The 21,272-nt window shown below is 37.1% G+C and overlaps 4 protein-coding genes across 4 annotated transcripts; 1 reads left to right on the plus strand and 3 right to left on the minus strand.

Moving 5' to 3' along the window:
- Positions 1-8,324: 8,324 nt before the first annotated feature.
- Positions 8,325-10,245, plus strand: LOC113315051. The gene is made up of 3 exons (XM_026563360.1): positions 8,325-8,349; positions 9,110-9,406; positions 9,486-10,245. The coding sequence occupies exons 2-3, from the start codon at positions 9,122-9,124 to the stop codon at positions 10,116-10,118; spliced, it is 918 nt and encodes a 305-aa protein (XP_026419145.1). The 5' UTR covers positions 8,325-8,349; positions 9,110-9,121; the 3' UTR covers positions 10,119-10,245.
- A 43-nt stretch (positions 10,246-10,288) lies between these two features.
- Positions 10,289-11,457, minus strand: LOC113315333. Its single transcript, XM_026563625.1, has 2 exons — positions 11,101-11,457; positions 10,289-10,711 (listed from the first exon to the last, which is right to left on the minus strand). The coding sequence occupies exons 1-2, from the start codon at positions 11,455-11,457 to the stop codon at positions 10,289-10,291; spliced, it is 780 nt and encodes a 259-aa protein (XP_026419410.1).
- A 439-nt stretch (positions 11,458-11,896) lies between these two features.
- Positions 11,897-14,154, minus strand: LOC113315019. The gene is made up of 5 exons (XM_026563331.1): positions 13,951-14,154; positions 13,249-13,855; positions 12,912-13,169; positions 12,480-12,809; positions 11,897-12,407 (listed from the first exon to the last, which is right to left on the minus strand). Exons 1-5 carry the CDS (start codon positions 14,127-14,129, stop codon positions 12,066-12,068), a joined length of 1,716 nt encoding a protein of 571 aa, XP_026419116.1. The 5' UTR covers positions 14,130-14,154; the 3' UTR covers positions 11,897-12,065.
- Positions 14,155-16,191: 2,037 nt separating this feature from the next.
- On the minus strand, positions 16,192-18,163 carry LOC113318904 (RING-H2 finger protein ATL46-like). The gene has a single exon (XM_026567184.1). The coding sequence runs from the start codon at positions 17,646-17,648 to the stop codon at positions 16,386-16,388; it is 1,263 nt and encodes a 420-aa protein (XP_026422969.1). The 5' UTR covers positions 17,649-18,163; the 3' UTR covers positions 16,192-16,385.
- Positions 18,164-21,272: the final 3,109 nt, after the last annotated feature.

The raw sequence follows: 21,272 nt of genomic DNA on the forward strand, positions 1-21,272 counted from the left end.
TTTTTGTTTTTTTATACAGAGAAACTGATGACAAACAAAAGAGAGGGATTCTAGAGAAGGGACTACTTTGACCTGTTTGTGTTTGCGAGCGTGTGTGGTTTGACCTTTTTTGTTAGTCACGAGATCCTGTCGTCAACAACATTTTGGGCTGATTGTTAGCTCACAAGGGGTCACTTGTGAAGTTTTGAGGCCCAGCGCGGAATCTTTTTTTGTTTATTGGGGCCGCAACTACTCTCACCGAGGGGTGAGCATAAACCCGTCAATCCGACCCAACCCACCCGTAATTTGGCGGGTGGACACTGAACCTGCTTATGGATGGGTTGGATGTGGATGCATTTTTGAAAACTCAGTAAATATTGGATGGGTGCGAGTCTAAGAATCTATTGTACGTCCACACCCACCAAGTTAGGGATAAATGAGAAAATATAGTAAACATTTGGGTTGTTTTTATATTTTATAAATTACATAATTATTAATGTTTTATTTTCTAACCTGATTATTTCTCTTGCAACAATTCGCAAGTAGCAACCAGCACAACATCATTCCAACTTGAAGATTTAAGATCGATTTCCCTTTAAAAAAAATGGAATCCATTTTATATAAGTGTGTTGATGGTGGATTTTTGATAAAGGATAAAATCATAATCTTACATATCCTGGTCCAACAATTAAACGAGTATGTAATATTCATGTCTCATGTTTAAGCATGATAGCTCATGCTGTGACAATCTCTGACTGAGTGTACTGCCTCTCAGAGCATACATAAATATGTGATTATTAAAGCCTCTCAGCTGAGCTTTCGATATTCCGTATATTTCATCAATGCTGAGCAATTTCAGCAATCAATTCTGTATAGAATCGAAATTATTGGACGGATCCTAGATGTATTAATCACTAGTGTAGAGCAATAACGTTTTCAGGATGCCGCAATGTTCCTTGTACAGAATAAACATTCAAAACGAGTATGACGCTTCAACTAGCTCATACCTCGATTTTCGAATAATTATAATGCTCCTAGACTGCTTGACTGCTAGTATAGAGCCATCAATTAATTATTTCTAGTCGCGGGATTCATCAATTGAATTTATAGAAAATATCCTACGTTCATTATAATATTTTGTTACTTCAATTCATAGCTTTTCCCAGCAGAATTTCATGGGTTAGTAATAAATATTCAACGTACGGGCATCTGGGCTATCACTTAGTAAGCCCTAAGAAAAAGGTGCGAGTGTACTTTACAATAATGCATGAACGAGCACCCAAATGCACGAACGAGCATTCAAAACATGTACCAACGAGGAAATCTATGCAAAATAGGGAAGAAAAATAATAATCCATTCGTACCACATATATATATACGGATGGATCGATTCTCTTAAATTAAGAAACCTTTTTTGATTTCACAAATATCCATATGTTTTCCTGTTTTTTCCTTTGTTATATTTCCTATGTTAGAGACATAAACTCAATTGTTAGGATAACCAAGCAACATAAATAAGGGTAAAATAGTTAAAAACCATCTTGGAATTGTCATTCCGCCTATCTAATGGTACAAGGAAAAAGCAATATTCCGCCTATAAAATATGTATGAAGGGAGTATTAATAAAATAATAAAGAGGTGCCTAGGGGACCGGGCCCACCGGCCGGCCGGTCCCACGCCTCTTCCTTTTTTTTCTTATCTTATTTTATTATTTTTCTTAATCTCATGAAAACTCCTTCACTCGAGCAAACTTCCTCGTTCGAGCAAAACTCTTAGTTTCTTTATATTTCCTCACACGATAAAAAATAATATAAAATAGGGAAAAGTGTCACGAGACAGGGCCTACTAGCCGGCCGGCCATGCCCTAGCCGTGGACGGTCCCACACTTCTCTAATTTATTATTTTATTATTATTTCTTCCCTCATCTCATGAAATTCTCTCGTTTAAGCAAAAAACCTATTTTTTTCCTATATTTCTCCAGTTTTGCTCAAACGTCTGAGATGCCAAAAGTCAAATGGTCACACGACCGTACGGACTCCTCACAAAAAATATTAAAATATTATTATTTTAATATTATCAAAATATTGATCGCACGAGCAAAGTACTACTTGCTCATTCAAGCAAATCGAGAGTTTCAGTCAAGATCAAATTCTTCTGAAAATCCAAAATATTGCTCAACGCGCGTCAGAAAAAATGAAAACTCTCAGAATTGAGCCACGAGCAACGTGGTGACACGGGCATGCTACTTTGACTAACCAAGGTCGACCCTTTGGCTTGCAAGGAGCTGGTCCCACACATCTTCATAATTTTGACCTAATTAATCTTCTAGAATTCATATTAGGTCCAAACTCTTTCCAAACAACTTGGAATTTGATAAAGCGACCATTAATTGGTCTCACGATTACCAAGGTCCGGTCTCATACCCCTTGGTCGGTCCTCCTCTCCACAGAATTAGGTTTTATTATCTAATGCTCGGATGAGCACTATCTTAATAATGATTAAACTGGCATTTAATCATTCTTGACGGTCTGCAAAGGACTTTGGTTTTGCTCATTCGAGCATCTGGGCGCTACATTGTTGGCCCATCATCCCATGTAGTCGGTCCCCCTCTCGCTCATTGATTGATTTTCAGTAAATCATCAATTGATCATCAATCGATCAAAATTAGGGTTTCGAATCAAATGCTCTGCAAAGCATAATTCTGAACAGGTTCAAACACCAATATTTTATGTTGATCCATCAATCAATATTTTAATTAATTATATTCGGTCCAGCTACCAATATTGTAAATTAATATTTTGTTCGGTTGTGCTACTAATAAATTATTAAACGGGAAATATTTGCTCAGATTATCAATATTGATTCAGCTATCAATTTTCAGTAATTTATCCAACGAGCAATATTTTCCAAAACTAGCAATATTGATTCATCTATCAATATTTAATAATTTCTCAAGCGAGAAATATTTGCTCTGACTATCGATATTCGTCATATTGATTCAACTATCAACATTCATTTAAGATCTATACATCTGTCTCAACAAAGATGCTCAATCCATGAATCACAGAGCATTCGTCAATCATGCTTGACTCAGCAATACTAAGATTCATCGTCTAATCAAGTCAGCAATTGACTAATCAAATACACGTCTGCCTTGCAGACTCCACAATCATGAGACATCAATCATATCACATGGGGGGATATTTACTAGGGTTTTGGTCTGGCGGGCTACAGAATGTGTGTTCATCCACGATGAGAAATGTGAGTAAGTCGTGCAAGCGGTTGAGGAAGTTAGCAAAGTAGTTGGTGGACGATCAACCAAGTCTCCGCACGACATGGAACTGGTCTAACCACTCTTTCACTCGAGTAACCGTTACATTTACTGAAGATCAACGTGTCTACATTCTGGCAATATAAATAAGTCTCTGAATTCATGATTAAAAGACAATCTCAGATATACGGTAATTATCACAAGAATTCTCATCTGAACAATCACTCTTATCAGAGCAGAACTCAAACTTATTCGAACTTAACAGTTCATCAACCCACAACACATTCAATCCTTTGATCATCATTGATCTCACACATCACTTCTGAGCTTCCCTCCTACAGATCGACCCTCATGCCTTCTTTGTGACCAATTGACTCTGGAACTATATTTTCTTGGTTTAGGCCGGAATCCTACAGATTGATCTCTCGAACTCAAAGCACTCTCGTGCAGTGCATCTGTTTGCGTTTGCTCGTATTAGGAACCAACCCTCGTCTCACCACTTTTCCTCAAAACCCAGTAAATCGTTTTCTCCCATCAACAAAGTGTTTACGGTTTTATTTTCTAGCCTATTTTTCATTTTGATGATTATACAAGTGTCAATGTTTTATTTTTTAACCTATTTTATAATTTTTGTATAAATTAAAGAAATAAAATTTGTGGATTTACCCGCATCCAACCCGCCTACCCACCGGTGATGGGTTGGACGTGGATGCAAGTCTAGCACGCGCCATTTTGATGGATTGGATTCGGATGACACCAAATGCACGGGTTTCACCGGTTACTCAGCCCTATCCCTAAGGGTGTTATAAAATAGTAATGTCTGAAATCTTTTATACTACTAATTTTATTAACTGCTAGAATGTCCTCGATTAATTTGTGTTAATAAAATGAATTAACTAAACTAAGTAATATTAGTGATTAGATTAAACTAATAATTTGATTTACGGTTAGTGTTTCAAAATTGAAATTAAAGAATATTTTTTGGTTTTTAGAGGAAAGTAGAAGAAGAAGTAGGAGAAATATTTGAGGAAAACTTGCAAATTTAGGTTTTCTTCATCAAAATGATGAGGTAGGTGAATCATCTTCTTCCAAAGCAGAAAACAATGATCCCACTATGGATGGTCTGTTAGATAATCAAGAATTTTAACCCAAACTCAAACTCAAACTCAACCTTATTATGATTTTGAATGACCACATGCTAAGAACATGAAGAAACAAATGTTCAACATAGTGAGGTATATCTCTAACTTAACTCCAATTATAATTTTTTGGTATGCAATTGTTTAAAGTACGTAAAATTTGGATTTTTTGCATTTTGGAAACCCAATTTTTTAACTGCATGCCGTCAAACGGCTGGAAAATCATGACTTCCTTGCTGTAAACTAAATTTAGAACTCCAAACCATAAGATTGCTCTCAAGTAGCAAAACTTGACAATAAGTGCATGTGAATATTAAATGTTGTTTAATGTTTTTATTGATGGATTTTCCAACCGTAAGGCCATCTACGACTGGGAACCGAAAGCATACGTAAACTCAGGGTCACTTACAGTAGGGAACCCCAACATAGTAGCATAATACAGTTGCGTTTTTCTCATCGTAAAACTCAGAAAGTATCTTATGGTTGGAAATCCCCATTGGATTTGGGGAATAAAATAGGTTTTTTTTACTGTAAGTAAATATAGGGTCACCGATGATTAGAAATCCCGACCGTAATGAGTGTCTACGGTTGGGTTTCCCTACCATCCGTAAGTTTTTCAGATGTTTCTTCGCCTAATCTTATGTTATATTTTTATTTTTATAGCTCAAGATCATACATGTACCAGTGAAAGATCAACCTATAATTGTTCAAGTGTTTTTCAGAGTATCCAAGTGGTCACAATACTAATAAATTTGAATGAAAGACATGGACAACGCTAGTAAGTGGTCTCGAGAACAAGGATTGAAAAATATGTGCATCATAATCCAGAATAATCAAATCAGACCCGTCATTTTTCAAATGGTTTGCGAATGTAGTGGAAATTACAAAAGTCATTAAAGAAAAGGTTCTCAATATCAACCAATAACTGCGAGGAAGAAGGGAGTTCATTATAAAAAAAAAGTGTGACTGTCTTTTTAAGCTTAAGTATTCAACAAGGACAAAAAAAAAGTGTGGATTATGAGTTAAGTTATTTCAGGTGATCACAATCAAATGTGAAATGTTCGGAAAAGACGCCAAAAACAGCTCCAAACCCACCGTCCCCGGTGGTCTACAACCTCTTTCGTGGGGCCACGAAATTAAACCACAACTCTTATTGTTTTTTCTTGAAATTATATGGTTAAATGTGGCATGGTCGCCCTGACGTAAACTTCTTGTTTTAGTACGTTGATGCTTTTAGCACATCCACGTTTGATATCCAAAAAAAATTAGGAATAACCCAATAACAAAAGGCATCAACACCATGGAAGGAAAACAATGAATTTCTTGTTCTGTTTTGTTTCAAGATTGGGATGATTTTTGAATCCAGTTAGGTAATAGTTTATGAGTTTGTTAATCCTTGGAAACTAATACTTGGTGATAAAATTTGTTTTTTCAATATAAAGTAGTGTAGGAATTCTTGTGCATATGTTGTAATAGGAAGTAGAAAAGAATAAAGATGCATATCCAATTAGACCAAATCAAAGTCGAGGCAAGGATTATATCCTCTAGTGTTAAGACAGATTCATCCCTCACCGGTGCTTACAGATGATCGATGTCTGTCTCCCATGATACATTGACTTACTTCTCGATGTAGTATCACTCCAAATTCTGTGAAACGACAAATCAAACTTAAAGTGATGAACTCTCTCTTTGACGCAAACTTAATTGGTGATTTCTACATAATGAAGTAAGATGATAATTAGTTTTCTAATTATTGTTTTCCCGAAGTGTGTGATAAAAATTACTAGTACCTCTTCAACGAAGAATCATAATGCTTCAAGGATTTCTCAAGGGATGTGTCTTTTGGGTTCCAAGTTAAATTCTTTAAAGGTTGTGTCCCTTCACATATCTAGTTTTAGGTTTGTTTCAGTTTCAAACTTGAAACTGACTTAACCTAACTAACATGCGGAATTAAGATTAAGCCCACAACTACTAGTACACCGCAGCATTCCAATCCAATACGATACTAGTTCAACGATTTTTCCATTCATATACCAAAATTGGATTCAGTTTTCCAACACCAGAGTTATGGTGTATGTATGTATACTATCAACCATGAGATGGATACAAGGATGGTTTTGAAATTAAGGTTTTTTGAATGGGATTTTTGGATGTGTTTTGGGATTACTAGGTGCTTCCCGGTAGGTTGATTGGAAGCCTTATTGGTCTTGTATAATGAAATATCTTCTTGTAGTGTTGGGTGTAGTCTTTGTGGATATAATCTACTAGAATAAACCATATATATCTTATGTTGTGGTTGTGTGCTTGTTTATCTGCTTAATTTGTTACTACTACTTTTCATTATTTTTCTTAGATGTATTTATCTTTGACATATGTGATCCCTGGGTATCGTTGCTGCACCCGGACTGCCAATTCCCAACATACCAGCCAGGACCACCCGTGATGAGTGTGTTATATTTTTCACCACCCAAATGGAGGAGCTAACAAAAGCCACAATCAAGGGCATATGGTCGGGAAAGTCTGTACATACTCGTCGTCTGGGGAACTTCAACGGCTAATTCCCAATACTGATTTTTACATAAGTGATTATGAGCATTAAGTTCCACGTGAAATGTACAATTTCTTCTTTGGATCTCACAATTTCATTTCCATTTAAAGCAGCAAATCCCTTCCCCTAAAAAGCTATGAAAAGTTACCATGAAAGATGATTTTATGAATAAATAATCGTGCATGTCCGTGAGATTGGACCACCAGACTCCGATCTGAAACAACCTAATTACATACTGTATTTAACACTAATGGATGTCAAGGTACACTAATGGATGTCAAGGTACTAACAGTTTGTTTAGTTAAAGATTGTACAAAAAGTAAAAGGGTTGTAATAAAAAGTTTAAGTTGTTTGGTTGTGGTTTGGCCACAATGCTCCTTCCACTCAAAACTTGGGCCCGAACTTTGAATCAAAAAAAGATGTAAAAACAACAGTAGTACGAGTACTTAGTTTGGTTTCAGATTCCAACTCTTAGTGTACCGTCAATATCCGTCCATCCTTCCAAAGGATTTGATACAAATTCGAGAATAAAACATAATGCATGGCTCTGGGATTAAAGCGACTGAAGGAGTGTTGTAGCTTTATAATCTAGGTGATGCTGCTGCTGATTCTTCTTTCATTGTCATCAAAGAGGTTAAAAGTATGATCCAATCCAACATGCACAAAGTTTAAGCCATCCAAAACACTAATCTCCAAATAAACAATACAACATCATGTTGGGGATGACACCACCAGTGGTTTCCAAGAACAAAAAGGACACTAGTATCTTTACTTTTCCCTTTATTTTTCCCTTTTTCTTTTTCCGTTTCAAATACTACTCACTTGTTAGATTAGATACACTTTTTTCTAGATGGGATTGTGATTTATACTCAAAACATCCCTGACTATCAACATTATATTATTAATCTTTTTGTTTAGTATTGCTTTAATCAAGGATTAGTAGAAAACTAAGCCCCCACTCTTCACATTGTGTTGACACAATACTCAAAACCTTGGATTCTTCTTCTGTCAACCACTCTAATAATATGTATTATTATCCGCTCTTTGTTTGTTTCCAGTTTTGTTCAATAATCAAGATCTTGGCTTCTTTCCCTTTCTCTCTGGACAATCAATCACCAGTTAACAGACAAATTTGACCTACTGTGAGCTAGCTATTATATGCCTGCCTTTTCAAGTAGGTTATCCATGTATTGGCTTATTGCAGGCAGCACCCACCACTCTCAAGGTCTCATTCACTCTTAATTAGACAAGGTTTTGGATAGAAAACGAGACAAAAAACTCCATCACAAATATGTCCCCTGAAATCTCTAAACCATATTCAAAACTTTAAAAAGGGGAACTCTAAGAGCAACCACAGTCATGACCAAATTTGGGGACTATACCCAAATTTGGTCCCAAATTCAGCCGCAGTGGTACTGACTAAAACCATATTTAGTCCAGTTAATTAGGGTTTGCGACCAAATGTGGTCGCCAACCGAGACTAAAATGATTATAGTGGGACGGAAGTATAGTGGGCGTATGATTTCAGACGGAAGTATAGTGGACGCTCCACATCGGGCGTACTTATAAATAACGTATGATAATGGGGCGGATGTATATAGAGCGTTTGAGTTAGGCGTTATTATAAACACCGCCGGGCCATACGTAGATAAAACCTACGCCCCATAGCAGACGCAGTTATTAAAAACGCCTGGTTTGGACGCAGTTACTAAAAGCGCCTGCTCCGGGCGCATGTATTATGACCGTATGCGGGAGACGGACGTATTATTAACGTCTGTGTGAGACGCATGTTTTATGGGCGTATGAGTGAGACGCATGTTTTATGGGCGTATGAGTGAGGCGCATATATTACGACCGTATGGAGTGGGCGCATGTTTTAGAAGCGTCTGGGATGGGCGCATATATTAGGACCGTCTGGAGTGGGCGCATGTTTTACGAGCGTCTGGGACGGACGCTCGTATTATGAGCGTTTGTTCGGAGCGCATGTATTACGAGCGTCCGTTACCAGGCGCATGTATTACGTGCGCCAACGGTTATATTTTGGAATTCTGATTTTGGTTTTCTGATTTTCCGACCGTTTGATAGATTGCAACGGCTCTTTCGTATATCTATATATAGCATTTGACAAACTTATTTCTGCATAATCTTATCATTTATAATTTCTATTTCAAGAAATATAGAAATATGGCACCACGAGGTCCCAATTTTACAACAGAAGAAGATACAATGATATGTAGAATCCATTTAGCCATATCTCAAGATTCTGCTACCGGAACCGATCAACCAGAAAGAGTATTATGGAGTCGGATCAAAGATAAGTTGGAAGAAGCCCTGCCTTGTAAACCAAAACGTACTTGGACTTCTATCCAGAGTCGATTTCAGGGAATCAGTAGACAGGTTTCACTTTATTCTGCAAAAGTGTTGGAAGTTGATGGTGAATATCATAGCGGATGGAATGAAGTCTCGAGGGTAAGTAATCGTCAATTTTTGCACCCTTAATAATTATATACATGTAATTGGAACTGATGAGTATTGAAAATAATAACAGGTTGAAGAGATAAGAAAGCGATTCAAAGAAAGTAATGGTAACAAAAAATTTAAGCACGAAGAGTGCTACGAAATTCTAAAAGATAGTATCAAATATTCAGGACGGTCGACGTTTGTGTTTGATTCAGGCCAAGAAATGGAAGATTCTCAGAGTGGTGAGGAAAACGCTGATATTGAGGAAACAATTCCAGGCGAGTCCAGTGATGATCTAGATATTGGAGATATAGAGAACACACGTAAGCGTCAGTTGGGGAAGAAAGCATCGAAACAACTAAAGAAAACAGGGAGAGCAAAATCCAATGCCCAGGAGGAAATGCTAGAGGATATAATTAAGGAGCAGCAAAGTTTCAATGAACATTACAAAGCACAATCACTAATGAAGATGGGACAGAGACAAGCTGAGTTTGAAGCAATACAAGCTAAGTCTGCGGCAAAGTTTGCGGCGATACAAGCTAAGTCTGCGGCAAAGTTTGCGGCGAAACAAGCTAGGCAAGAAAAACTCGATTTAAAGAAAGAAGCGGACGATGACTTGGCCATAATGTTGAAGGATGTCTCTACATTGGACACTGTAACAAGAGAGTACTTCGAACTTCGAAAGATGGAAATACTACAACGCAAAAGAAACCAATCTTAAAGCATGACCGAATTAGTTGAACCTTAATATTTATCATTAATAAAAAAATTAGTGAGTTTTAGTCAATTTTAGTGAATTTTAATTTTTATATGATAAATAGTACATTAGTAAGCAACGTTACAACATATTTTCCGATGAAGAAATACGATACAACATATTTCCATCCCAACTTAATAATTATCTCCAAAATTTGACCATATGTGTTCGATTAAATCTTGACGCAAGCGAAAATGTGTTTCTTTATTGTGTATAGCATGACGCCGATGTGCAGCTCTCATTCTGGAAAGTTCCTCAGTACCTACCCTCGATATATTCACCGGTGCCGACCTGCTACGTGAGTCATATTCATGTGGCCAATCACCGGGAAGACGCTCATCCTCCACTATCATATTATGTAAAATAATAACCGTTTTCATTATATAGGCAAGCACATCCGGGTTCCACATTCGTGCAGGTTGTTTGACAATGGCAAATTGTTGTTGCAGTACACCAAATCCACGCTCTACATCTTTCCGTGCTCCCTCTTGCATCGATGAAAATTTATATTTTTTCGGTGTATCTGGTTGTTTAATGGCCATCACAATAGTAGCAATCTGTGGATAAATGCCATCACCGAGATAATATCCCATATCATATGCATGCCCGTTTACTTCAAAGTTCACCGTGGTGTTTTCCCGTTGATAAGTTTTCGAAAAATATAAGAACGATTCATTACATTAATATCATTGCAGGAGCCGGGCATACCAAAAAACGCATGCCAAAACCAGAGATCATGTGACACCACTGCCTCTAGCACAATACTTTCACTCCCTTTATACGCGGTGTATACTCCTGATTCTGCTGACGGACATCTATCCCATTTCCAATGCATACAATCCACGCTCCCCAGCATCCCAGGAAATCCCCTGTCTTTGTTTTCTTTCAGCAACAGTTCAACATCACCCGCAGTTGGTGAGCGTAAATATTCTTTCCCATATAATACCACAATCGTCTTGCAAAACCGACGGGTTGCTTCTAAAACGGTGGTTTCTCCAATGCGTAAATACTCATCTATTGCATCTGCTGCACATCCATAAGCTAACATTCGGATTGCTGCAGTTACTTTCTGATGAGGGGATAATCCAAGAATGCCACAAGCATCTCTTTTTTGAGCAAAATAAGGATTTCTAGACACCACATCTGCCAATATTCGGTTGAACAATTCTCGCCGCATTCTGAATCTCCTACGAAATATGTTAGCTGGGTAGGTGGGGTTGTCAGAAAAGTAGTCATTCCAGAGAAGTATATCTCCGGCTTCACGATTTCTTGGTATTTTTATACGAGTATGAGACCATGTCATACTTGTAATGGCAGTTCCCAAACTAACTGCTAGATTATTTCGGCTCAATGCAACCGCATCTTCATCTGATGAGTAAAAGCTGTTATCAGAGATCGCAGAAGAAGAAGTAGAAGAAAATTCGGAGTCCGAAGAAGAAGAAGATTCAGCGTTATTGTCACAGTATTCCATTGGAATGTATAGTTTGAGAAGTGATTGGGAGAGTTCGAAGAAGAAGAATATTTGCAGTGTTGGTTTGTATTCACCGAGATATGTAGTATTGGTTTTATAGACACATGATAGACACTTATGGCATTGCAGATTGAAAATGCGAGTGAAAAGAATTGACACTGCAAAGACTAAGACTATAGCTAAAAAGAAGCGACACTGACCGATTGAAAATGAAGGCTTAAAAAGAAATAACACTAATTAAACTACAAGTACCGAAACGGAGGCTGAAAAGAAATCAACATGTCAGAATGAAAATGGAGTCTGAAAATGGAGGCTAAAAAGTAACCCTATATAGAGATAACATACGCACTTTGTAGGAGTATCCAAAGTGGAGGCTAAAAAGTACATATCCAAAGTGGAGGCTAAAAAGTACATATCCAAAGTGGAGGCTAAAAAGTTACTTATTCATCAGTAGGAGTATGCGATGGTGTTTGCCGTGGTGGGATAAACGTCATTCTCGGATGGGGGTTAACAGACGACATTGTTGATGCTTGACTCACTGGAGCCCACACCGCTGGTGGGATAGTTTCAGAAAAACTGCCGAATCCAATAGGGGGACGCGGCGTTTGTTGCATACGGAATTGCATCTGATCCTCCAGGTAATTGTTACGAGCTGCAAGGCCTCGTATTACTTCATCTTTTGCCTTTAAACGTATCATCCTGTCTTCCGTTTCATATAATACAAACTCGCGAAACGCACGATTAAAATCGGCATGTTCTTGAACTAGATTATAAGCTTCAGGCTGTCGTTTAAAAAAAAATAATTAAGAAATGAGATTACCATATATTTTAATATAATGACGGGATGTACTTACGTATGATAATTGTTGTGGTGGTGGAATAGGTACATGCTGAGCAGGTCGTTGAATAAGGTGTTTAACACGGTCACCATCAACCCCGTGTAATTCAACTACCCAATCGACTTTGGTCACGAATTGATGGAAGTTAGTTACATGTCGCCAATATCGCAGATACATATTATATGAAACAGCTTTCACAAACATATTTGCATCTACCCATCCAGCTTCTTTCACAAGTTTTGCTTTCTCATGACTGACCTCGCCAATTTTAAATGGTGGATTTCTAGGAATTCCAAAAGTAGGATGATTTTGCCTCCAAGATCGTTCTCCTAGGTACCACATATTCTGTCAAATTACCAGTAATCAGAGAAAATAAGTTCTTCAACTGAGGATAAAATGATAACTTTGAAGTAATAATGTTCATATAAAAACAAAGTACTAACTGACCTTGCCAATCCAAGTAAATATAACCCTTTTGTTTGAAAGCTCCACAGCCCTGCGACCAACATCAGAGTCAAGAACACCAATGGCGGATTCCCACGGTCTCCATGTCACGATGTCTGCAGTCAACTGATTAAGCGCATTCCTACAGTGAACAATATCGATAGTCTTTTTCTTCGCTTTCCACCGGGAAGTTCTTGGCCATTTTTCTTCACTAGTTGGGTCGCACGGTCTACATATGCCCAGATATTCATATCCCCAAAACTACTCCATCATAACCAACCAAATAAATCAACTGCCAAAAATATACATTTAAATGAAATAAAAATAAATAATAATTTACCTCTAATATTTGGAACGGCCCAGATAATGACTTCTGTCCCCTACCAGATGCGTTGAGTGCCACATACAATTTTGCAAAAGCAGGACCACCCCAGTCATACATATCAACTGCATTTAGATCCTCAAAAGCAGCTAACCAAGCCGCATCAATGTAGTTCTTTGCATTGGAAAAGAAAAAATTTCCCAAAACATACATAAAAAAGGCCCTCGCCACTTTTTCTGCTAGTTTGTCATCCAAATTAGCTGCAACCAAGATATCTTCTTTGAAATACGTAGTCAAAAATTTAATTGTGATTGCATCTGAAATCCACTGTGCCGGGGGGCGTTTTTTTCCAGAGATTGGGGGATCTTCATAATCTAAGGGTTCTTCTATTTCTGGAAAAACATGCTCACGGACATAATCAAATTTGTACTTGACTGGGTTATACGGAACATCATCCCCAATTCCAATACTCAATCCTGTCAACACTACCCAATCAAGCGGCGTGAATCCCATTTCACCAAAAGGGAAGTGAAAAGTATGCGTTGTATCCCACCAACGTTCAACAAGATAATCAATCACTGGGTGTGATGCTTCTCCTATTTCCATGGCTATAAACGTCCCCATCCTGCCTTGTCGATAATGTATTTAATTTTTGGACTATGTTTTGTTATCTCCTTATAATAAACAATGACCGAAAAGAGTGAACCACGATGTTGGTACCTGAATTTTGGATCGCTTGAATATGTAATATCTGTAGAAGCGTGTTTGTCACTATCTTCCAGGCAATTGTAGTTATCTAGGGATACCACGGACGGTGTTGTTTCATCTTCGCTATCTTCATCGAACCCGGTATCTGGAACTTCCAAATCTCCAACATTAGGGTCTATTTCAGGCTCCATTGGACCTTTACCTTTGCGTTTCTTATTATTCATTTTTTCCTTGTGCAAATCTCGACGTTATTCTGCTCAACATCTGAGCACGATATAAATACAAGTTAGTAATTGTTTTTTCTGAGTTTACAGCATCCATAAAAAGTTCTATTCTATATTATAGAAGATCAAAATTTACAGTATAGAAAATCCAAAAAATTTACAGTAAATAAACCCCAAGATTATATTTTATTTACTTACAGTATAGAAGATCAAAAAATTTACAGAAAAAATCTAGACACCGTCTTTATAATACAACTGTTTAACATTTTGTATCTCCCCTTTGTGAGCAACAACAATTCATGTTTAATGGATTTCAGTGAACTTAGTCTATCAGTAAAATTATTCTATCAGTGAAGATCAACAACAACATTTTGTATCTCCCCTTTGTATTCTATCAGTAAAATTATTCATACATAATCAAACAAACAAATTATTCATATTCTATCACTCAAATCATTCTATACATAATCAAACATAATCAAACAAAGAACAGTAACAGTAACCTCATGTTATATGGTTAATGAAATCAAACAAACACGGTTATGCTTAATGAAATCAACATGCAATCCACTCATTCCACCCAAAAACAGCCTAATTAATCATACCTTTAATCTTCAATCCAACCAAAAACAAATTACCCAAAAACAAATCATACCTTTAATCTTCAATCAAATTTCCCCGCACCCAATTAACGAATAAGATTACTCGTTTCTTTCGCAAGAACTCGTTTCCCCGCACCCAATCAAATTTCCGTCACATTCGATTTAGGTTTTGCCCTAGATTTTTCGTCTGTTTTCGTCTTTTTTTTTTCTTCTGTAAACTGTTTATGTAAAAGGAGGAGGAGAAGAAGAGATAATGACGTCTATATCCAGACGGATTTTCCGTGCACGCCTCACTCAGACGCACGTATTACAATCGCTTGATTCAGACGCATGTATTACAGACGTCCCACTCAGACGCTCGTATTACAACCGTCCCTCTCACACGAACGTATTACAAACGTCCCACATAGACGCAGGTATTACAAACGTTCCACTCAGACGCTTCTTCTATAAACGTCTCACCCAGACGCATAATCCATTAACGCCCGAAACATACGCATAATCCATTAACGCCCGAAACATACGCACTTTATATCTCCGTACGAGTGATACGCACTTTTCATCTCCGTCCCAGTAGACGCACTTTCCATCGCCGTCCCATATCCGGCGTTAGTTATACTTGCGCCTCAATCAAGCGGGCATTATACCTCCGTTTCATTCAAACGCATAATAAAAATCCGCTTCATCAACAGACGTGAGTATAAGTTACGTCTGGCATCGGGCGTTAGTGTAAGTTACGCTTCACCAAATTTGGTGTTATCCCACTGCGCTTGGGTCACCCAAAATACCAAAAATTTTTGGTTTTTAGTCTGGCTTTTGGTATTTGGTCCGTTTCATGACTGTGGTTGCTCTAAAGACCATTCAAGGTGGGATAAACCCGGCCCACCAATTACCAAATGTCAAATGTTATGGACTCATCTACTCCAAGCTCTCTCTTTCACTCGCTAGAATCCTTCACACAACTTTTTATGGCACCCACCAGTCACCACCACCACCACCACCATCCCATCCCATCACTATCCAACTCAACACATGTAGGGGGTGGTGGAATACCACCCTCTGGGAGGTGCAAAATAAAGAAAAACAGATGTCTCCTAATCAAAGTTGGAATGAAATCCGAGCTTCAAAAGCAAATGCACAATCTAGTTGTGCAAGTATCTTTTATAAAGAGAATCAGGCACACCCAGAGATTTGTATATCTGTTAACAGTTATTATTAACAATAAGATGATCCAAGTTTCATCTAAATTGGGTCCCATTGTTTTTGTTTTCTCACATGGCTGTGCTGATGACTACACATTAAACAAAGGTTGGGTTGTTAAGCTAAGCTAAAGGCATCATCATCAAACAAGGTATAGTACAGTATATTGGTTAATGAAATTTACAGATAAAAAGCAGTTTGTTTGGAGACAATTTGGGAATTTTCACTTCAGCCACTCAAAAATTAAAGTGCATTGACAGAAGAAAAGTATGGAAATGAACAAGAAATGAAATTAAGACTAGCTTGCACCCTCCAAAAATTTGAACAAAAAGAAAACATTAACTAGTTCTTTCATTGATAGACAGATTGATTGTCCCAAAGATTAATCAAGAAAATATAAGACAAGTTAAGTAAGTACCTTTCATGAGCCCTGACTTCTCAAGTCTTGATTTCTTAAGTCTAGAGTTCCCAAATCTTGATGACTTCTTAAGCCCTGACTTCTTAAATCTTGCCGAGTTCTTTCGGTCCAGGGAAGACCAAGATTGAGAGAATCAGTGGAACTAGGAGGATATTTGCCCTTCTTAGACCAAAGCCAAATCTTTGAAACAGAAAAACTCTCACCCTTGCTGGCACTACTCAACTTCTTCCCTTCTGACAAATCCACATCTATGGAAGTATGGGCATTCTGATTCTGTGCTCCTAGTCTTCCTTTCAAAAGCGTCAAACGACTACTTTCGTGATCTTTATCATTGGACAAAGCTACTTGCAAAGTTGAATCAGCAACCACATATTGAAAAGAACCCATTGAAAAACATCTTCTTGCATCCAAATTACTACTACTTGTTTCTGCTATTGCGTCTCTCTCTAAAGCACCACCACCTCCTCCTGTCACTCCTCCACCCCCTACTACTGCTTCATTGTTGTTAACATTTCTGAACTTACCAAGTCTAACAGGATAAACCCTTTTCTCACCTGTAGCTTCTTCAATCTCAATTGGTTTCTTACTAGAAACAAACCCGGTTTCACAATCACCCTGTACACAATCTTCTTCCCTAGGATCATCAAAATCATAAACAGGATTTTCCATTGAAAACCCGTTCTGGAAAAGGGTTCCTCTACAAAGTGGACAAGTTGAGTTTGAGAGAAGCCATGTATCTATACAGTTTATGTGAAAAGCATGACTACACATAGGTAGTAATCTAAGTTTATCATCTTCAGAGAATTCACATAAACAAACAGGACAATCAAATGGTTCTTTCAAACCCATTATCTCCTTATACATAAAAACTGGTAAAGCATCAATAAAAGCTTGATCAAGACCTGAATCATGTAGATGAAATAGCTGTTGAAGTTGTCTTTGTAATGCATCAGTACCTGACATCTCTGGGTATCTACTAGATTGTGAGTTTGATGATGATGACGGCTGTTTAATTAGGAATCTAACAAGAAGATGAAGTAAACCGGATATAAAAAAGATCACTGCTAAGATTACAATGATGAATAAAACAGCTGGACTAATTTTACTCCCATTTGATGATGACGGTGGTGATGGAGTTGAATCTTTTTGATAATTAGCATTATAAGTTGATGAGAATGATGGAGTAGTTGAAAGAGGAGGAGATATTAGAGGTGGGTTTGATAATAAGTGGTATTTTGTTTGGATTTCAGATTCAAACCAAGACATTTCTTTAGGACTTGCTAGAACTCAAAAGAACATTTTTTTAAAAAACTTTACAATTCCTGAAAATCAAACATAACCCACTAAAGCTGAAACTCTATATTTTCCAAACATAGAGAATTGAGAAAATGGGTTAGCTCAAAATCTCATAATTTTCTTATCAAAAATCACCAAGTAAGATGTGATTTTGAGCCTAAGAAGTAGATCATAACAAGTGTTACTTCAGAGAAATTAGGGAGAAATTAAGATTGTAGGTAACCTACCTGAGATTGATAGAACCCATCTACCATTGAAAAAGATCCCATTTTTATTTCTTGTTTTCAGACTCTTGTTTTTCAACAGAGTAGGAGTGGAAACCCTAGGATACTTAATGAATTAGTCAAAAAAAAATTTTGAAAAATTGTTTTATAGTGGGAAGATGAAAGAAAAAGTTTGGCAGTAGCTTACAAAGTGATAGTCTGCAGCAGTCTCATGAGAGGAGATCGCAAGTGGGGGCAACATCAGGGGTGTCTATGTCTTCTTGCCAAATTTGACCTTCAGAAATTTGTTTTGGATTTTTGATTGTTTTTGGCTTTTGCACGGTTCTTCAGTAGGCGAAATTCTAGGGTCCTGATTTTCTTACTTCAGGAGTGATGTTAGAAAATAAACCAACTCATAATTACTCTGCCGATTCTAATTAAACCTAACATTACCCGTGATTCCCTTTGAGCAGTGCTATCCCGCGCAGCTGCGCGGGACCTCAACATGAGCAAGCACCATATTCACCTTCGGATCTTTGTATGTACGGTTGGATTAACTTCACTTTATCTTTACAACAGACAAACTCATGACACTAAAAGCAGGTCCCTGTCTTGTAAAATAAAATAAAAATAGTCCTCTCCTCATATTAACATCGGCAAATCAATGGATGCTTCCACGAACGCAAATCATTCCTCCATCAACAATACATTTTTCGGAGAAATCCAATACCAAAAATATCTGATCAAAGCTCATCAATCACATATATATGATCTTTTTTTTTTTATCGATCATGTATATACGATCTAATGAAAGATGAAGATAAGTATAGGATTCTCTGCCTCTTTGGTTAGTTATGTACTGATCTTATTCGCTGGGCTTATTGGTTCTGATTGGGGAAAAGATTAGGAGGTAGTTCGATCTTGGGGATATAGTAGGCCTATGTGATTACGTAAAAAAAGAAAAAAAAACAATTACGGCAAAATTTGGGAAAAATCTGATTGTATAATTTATATAGGTTTTTATTTTTATTTTTTTTCAAAATCATGCTAACTTCCACCTTCAATTCTGCATTAGTCCTCGATGCAAGTGTAGGAATATGGTCTCAGTGTTAACGTTTGCTTCCTCTGATCATATGGTGTTAACATTAATCTCCAACTTCTATGTTTACTGCATTTTTGCTATGTCAGTGGTATAATGATCGTTCAATCTAGTCGACTTTCAAAAGAATTAGTATTGCTTCTCCAGGTTAATCGTTTAAGGAAAATATATATTCAATACTACCGGAACAAAAAAAAAGACCAACAAAAAAGAACGAAAAAACGTTGGCATATGAATAATCACTTGAAACAGATGAATTTTTCTCTTCTTCTACCAGTCCTATATTTAAATATGTACTGGAAGAAATCATTTTCTCGTTTAGAAAACAATTATAGTGGGCCCACTAAGGGTTACTAAACAAGACGAAAGATAAAGAAAGGATATAGGATAAGTAAAAATAAACTCTGGGGACTTGTTTCGTATATCATGAGTTCTGCCTGTTGTAGTTTTATACTCCTACGAAAGATAAAGTGAAATTAATCTAGTCGTACGTAAAAAGATCCAAAGGTGAGTAAGCTGCTTGCTTATAGTGACGGCTGCGCGGGACAGCACTGTTCTTTCCCTTTTCTTATCTCAATGCGTTTCGATTTGGCCAGCTGATGGGTCGGGCAAATGTTAATTGTACGACGTGTTTTGAGTGTCCATCTAATGGGTCAGGCAAATGATGGTTCTTGGTCACTGTGAACACCAAGGTAACGCAGATGCCTTGGTGTCCACAGTCAATAATTGCAGAATACATGAAATACAGTGGATTGAATAAATAAGAATGTTGTAGGGCATACGGAAAATTTTGAGGGCATACTGAATAAAGCTAAAATAGGGATGTAAATATCAAAATCAATAACCCCTTAGCCAAATATTTTTAGTAATGGCAAATCTGCTCTTTTAGGATTAGTGTTAATTAATGATTAGTTATAATAATCCTGATTAGTGATTAAATAATTTATTTATATATGTTTGAGTAGATGAAAAATTTTGAGGAAGAAAAAAAAAGTTAGGTTTTTTTTTTTAAGGGAGAAGGGGAAAGTGAGAAAAAAGCTTGTATTTTGATTCAATGGATGAGGAGGGTCAATCTTCACCAAACTCAAACTCAAGCACAAACTCAAGGTGATGATTTTTATGAGCCAAATCCAGATGATGAATATATATGAGGAACCCAATGCTTCTAATACACGGGTACACTTCTATCTTAAACAATCTCGCTTTTGTAGCTTAAAATCATCAAAAGTTTTTGTTTTTTCACTAAGGTTCGGCGAGTCTGGATGAGCAGTTCGGCTAGCTGAAAGTGTTATAATCATGAGCCGAACCTACTTTGAAGACCATAGTTCGGCTAGTTTAAATTTTTTAAAAGGAGCCGAACTATACACTGGAACTTCTGGAAGAAAGTTCGTTAAAGGTTCGACTCATATTGTAAAAATCGTAAGAGCCGAACCTTTTGACACTACATGGTCCCGCACTTATTGTGAATATCGTCATAGCCGAACCTCGTAAATGTGCTAGGTTAGGAACGTATTTAGATTATAGTACTAGCCGAACCTCTCCATAGATTTTTCATTGTATTATCTTACCTTGTGTTATTCTTTGTAGATCGTGCTTGATGGACATGCACCGATGGAAAATCAACCTGATCCCGTAGACATAATTCACGAAATGTAAGAGATAACGTTTGAAATGTAATAATATTTGTTTAGTGTAGTGCATTTTCTTCATGTTTGTCGTGCGATTTTGGAATTCATCAACCGACAAAGATGAAGAAAAATACACAACACTAAACAAAGTCATTATATGTCAACACTAACCAATTCTATCACTACCAAAGAAAAAATTCCGAAGTAAATCAAGAGGTTCGGCTAGCCCGAAAAATAAAATATAAGTCAAACTCAACAACTATCAGTTGATTCTTAAACACAATGAGGTGTTCGTCTTATAATTCAAAAATTCTTTCAAGACGAACCCTACCACCATTAGTTGATTTTTAAACACAGTGACATGTTCGGCTTATATTACAAAAACACTTTCAAGCCGAACTCGTATACTTATACGATTTGTGAAAATGAAAACAACATACGTTCGTCGTAAAATAGTTTTATCGAATACGCCGAACCCTCCATGCATCTCTATCTGTGACTAGGTTCGGCTTGAAATTTCATGAAATTTCATGCCGAACTGTTCATATACACTTACAGGAAGCTTTTGCGAAGAACAGTTCGGCTAAAAACGCAACTCAATTTTGAGTCGAACCCAGCACTGTAACTGTCAAAAACACTATTTTTTTTTTGGAATTAAACCCAT

This window comes from Papaver somniferum, chromosome 10 (assembly GCF_003573695.1).
Source record: "Papaver somniferum cultivar HN1 chromosome 10, ASM357369v1, whole genome shotgun sequence".
Lineage (NCBI taxonomy): Eukaryota > Viridiplantae > Streptophyta > Magnoliopsida > Ranunculales > Papaveraceae > Papaver > Papaver somniferum.

Excerpts from the sequence above, each read along its gene's own strand:
- LOC113315051 (XM_026563360.1), top strand. The coding sequence starts at position 9,122 with ATGGCACCACGAGGTCCCAATTTTACAACAGAAGAAGATACAATGATA. Across the intron at positions 9,407-9,485 it reads GATGGAATGAAGTCTCGAGG|GTTGAAGAGATAAGAAAGCG; the intron begins GTAAGTAATCGT and ends AAATAATAACAG.
- LOC113315019 (XM_026563331.1), bottom strand. The coding sequence starts at position 14,129 with ATGGAGCCTGAAATAGACCCTAATGTTGGAGATTTGGAAGTTCCAGAT. Across the intron at positions 13,856-13,950 it reads TCAAGCGATCCAAAATTCAG|GATGGGGACGTTTATAGCCA; the intron begins GTACCAACATCG and ends TCGACAAGGCAG. Across the intron at positions 12,408-12,479 it reads CACCACAACAATTATCATAC|CCTGAAGCTTATAATCTAGT; the intron begins GTAAGTACATCC and ends TTTAAACGACAG.
- LOC113315333 (XM_026563625.1), bottom strand. The coding sequence starts at position 11,457 with ATGACATGGTCTCATACTCGTATAAAAATACCAAGAAATCGTGAAGCC. Across the intron at positions 10,712-11,100 it reads GGTTTTGCAAGACGATTGTG|ATTGCTACTATTGTGATGGC; the intron begins GTATTATATGGG and ends ATTTATCCACAG.
- LOC113318904 (XM_026567184.1), bottom strand. The coding sequence starts at position 17,648 with ATGTCTTGGTTTGAATCTGAAATCCAAACAAAATACCACTTATTATCA.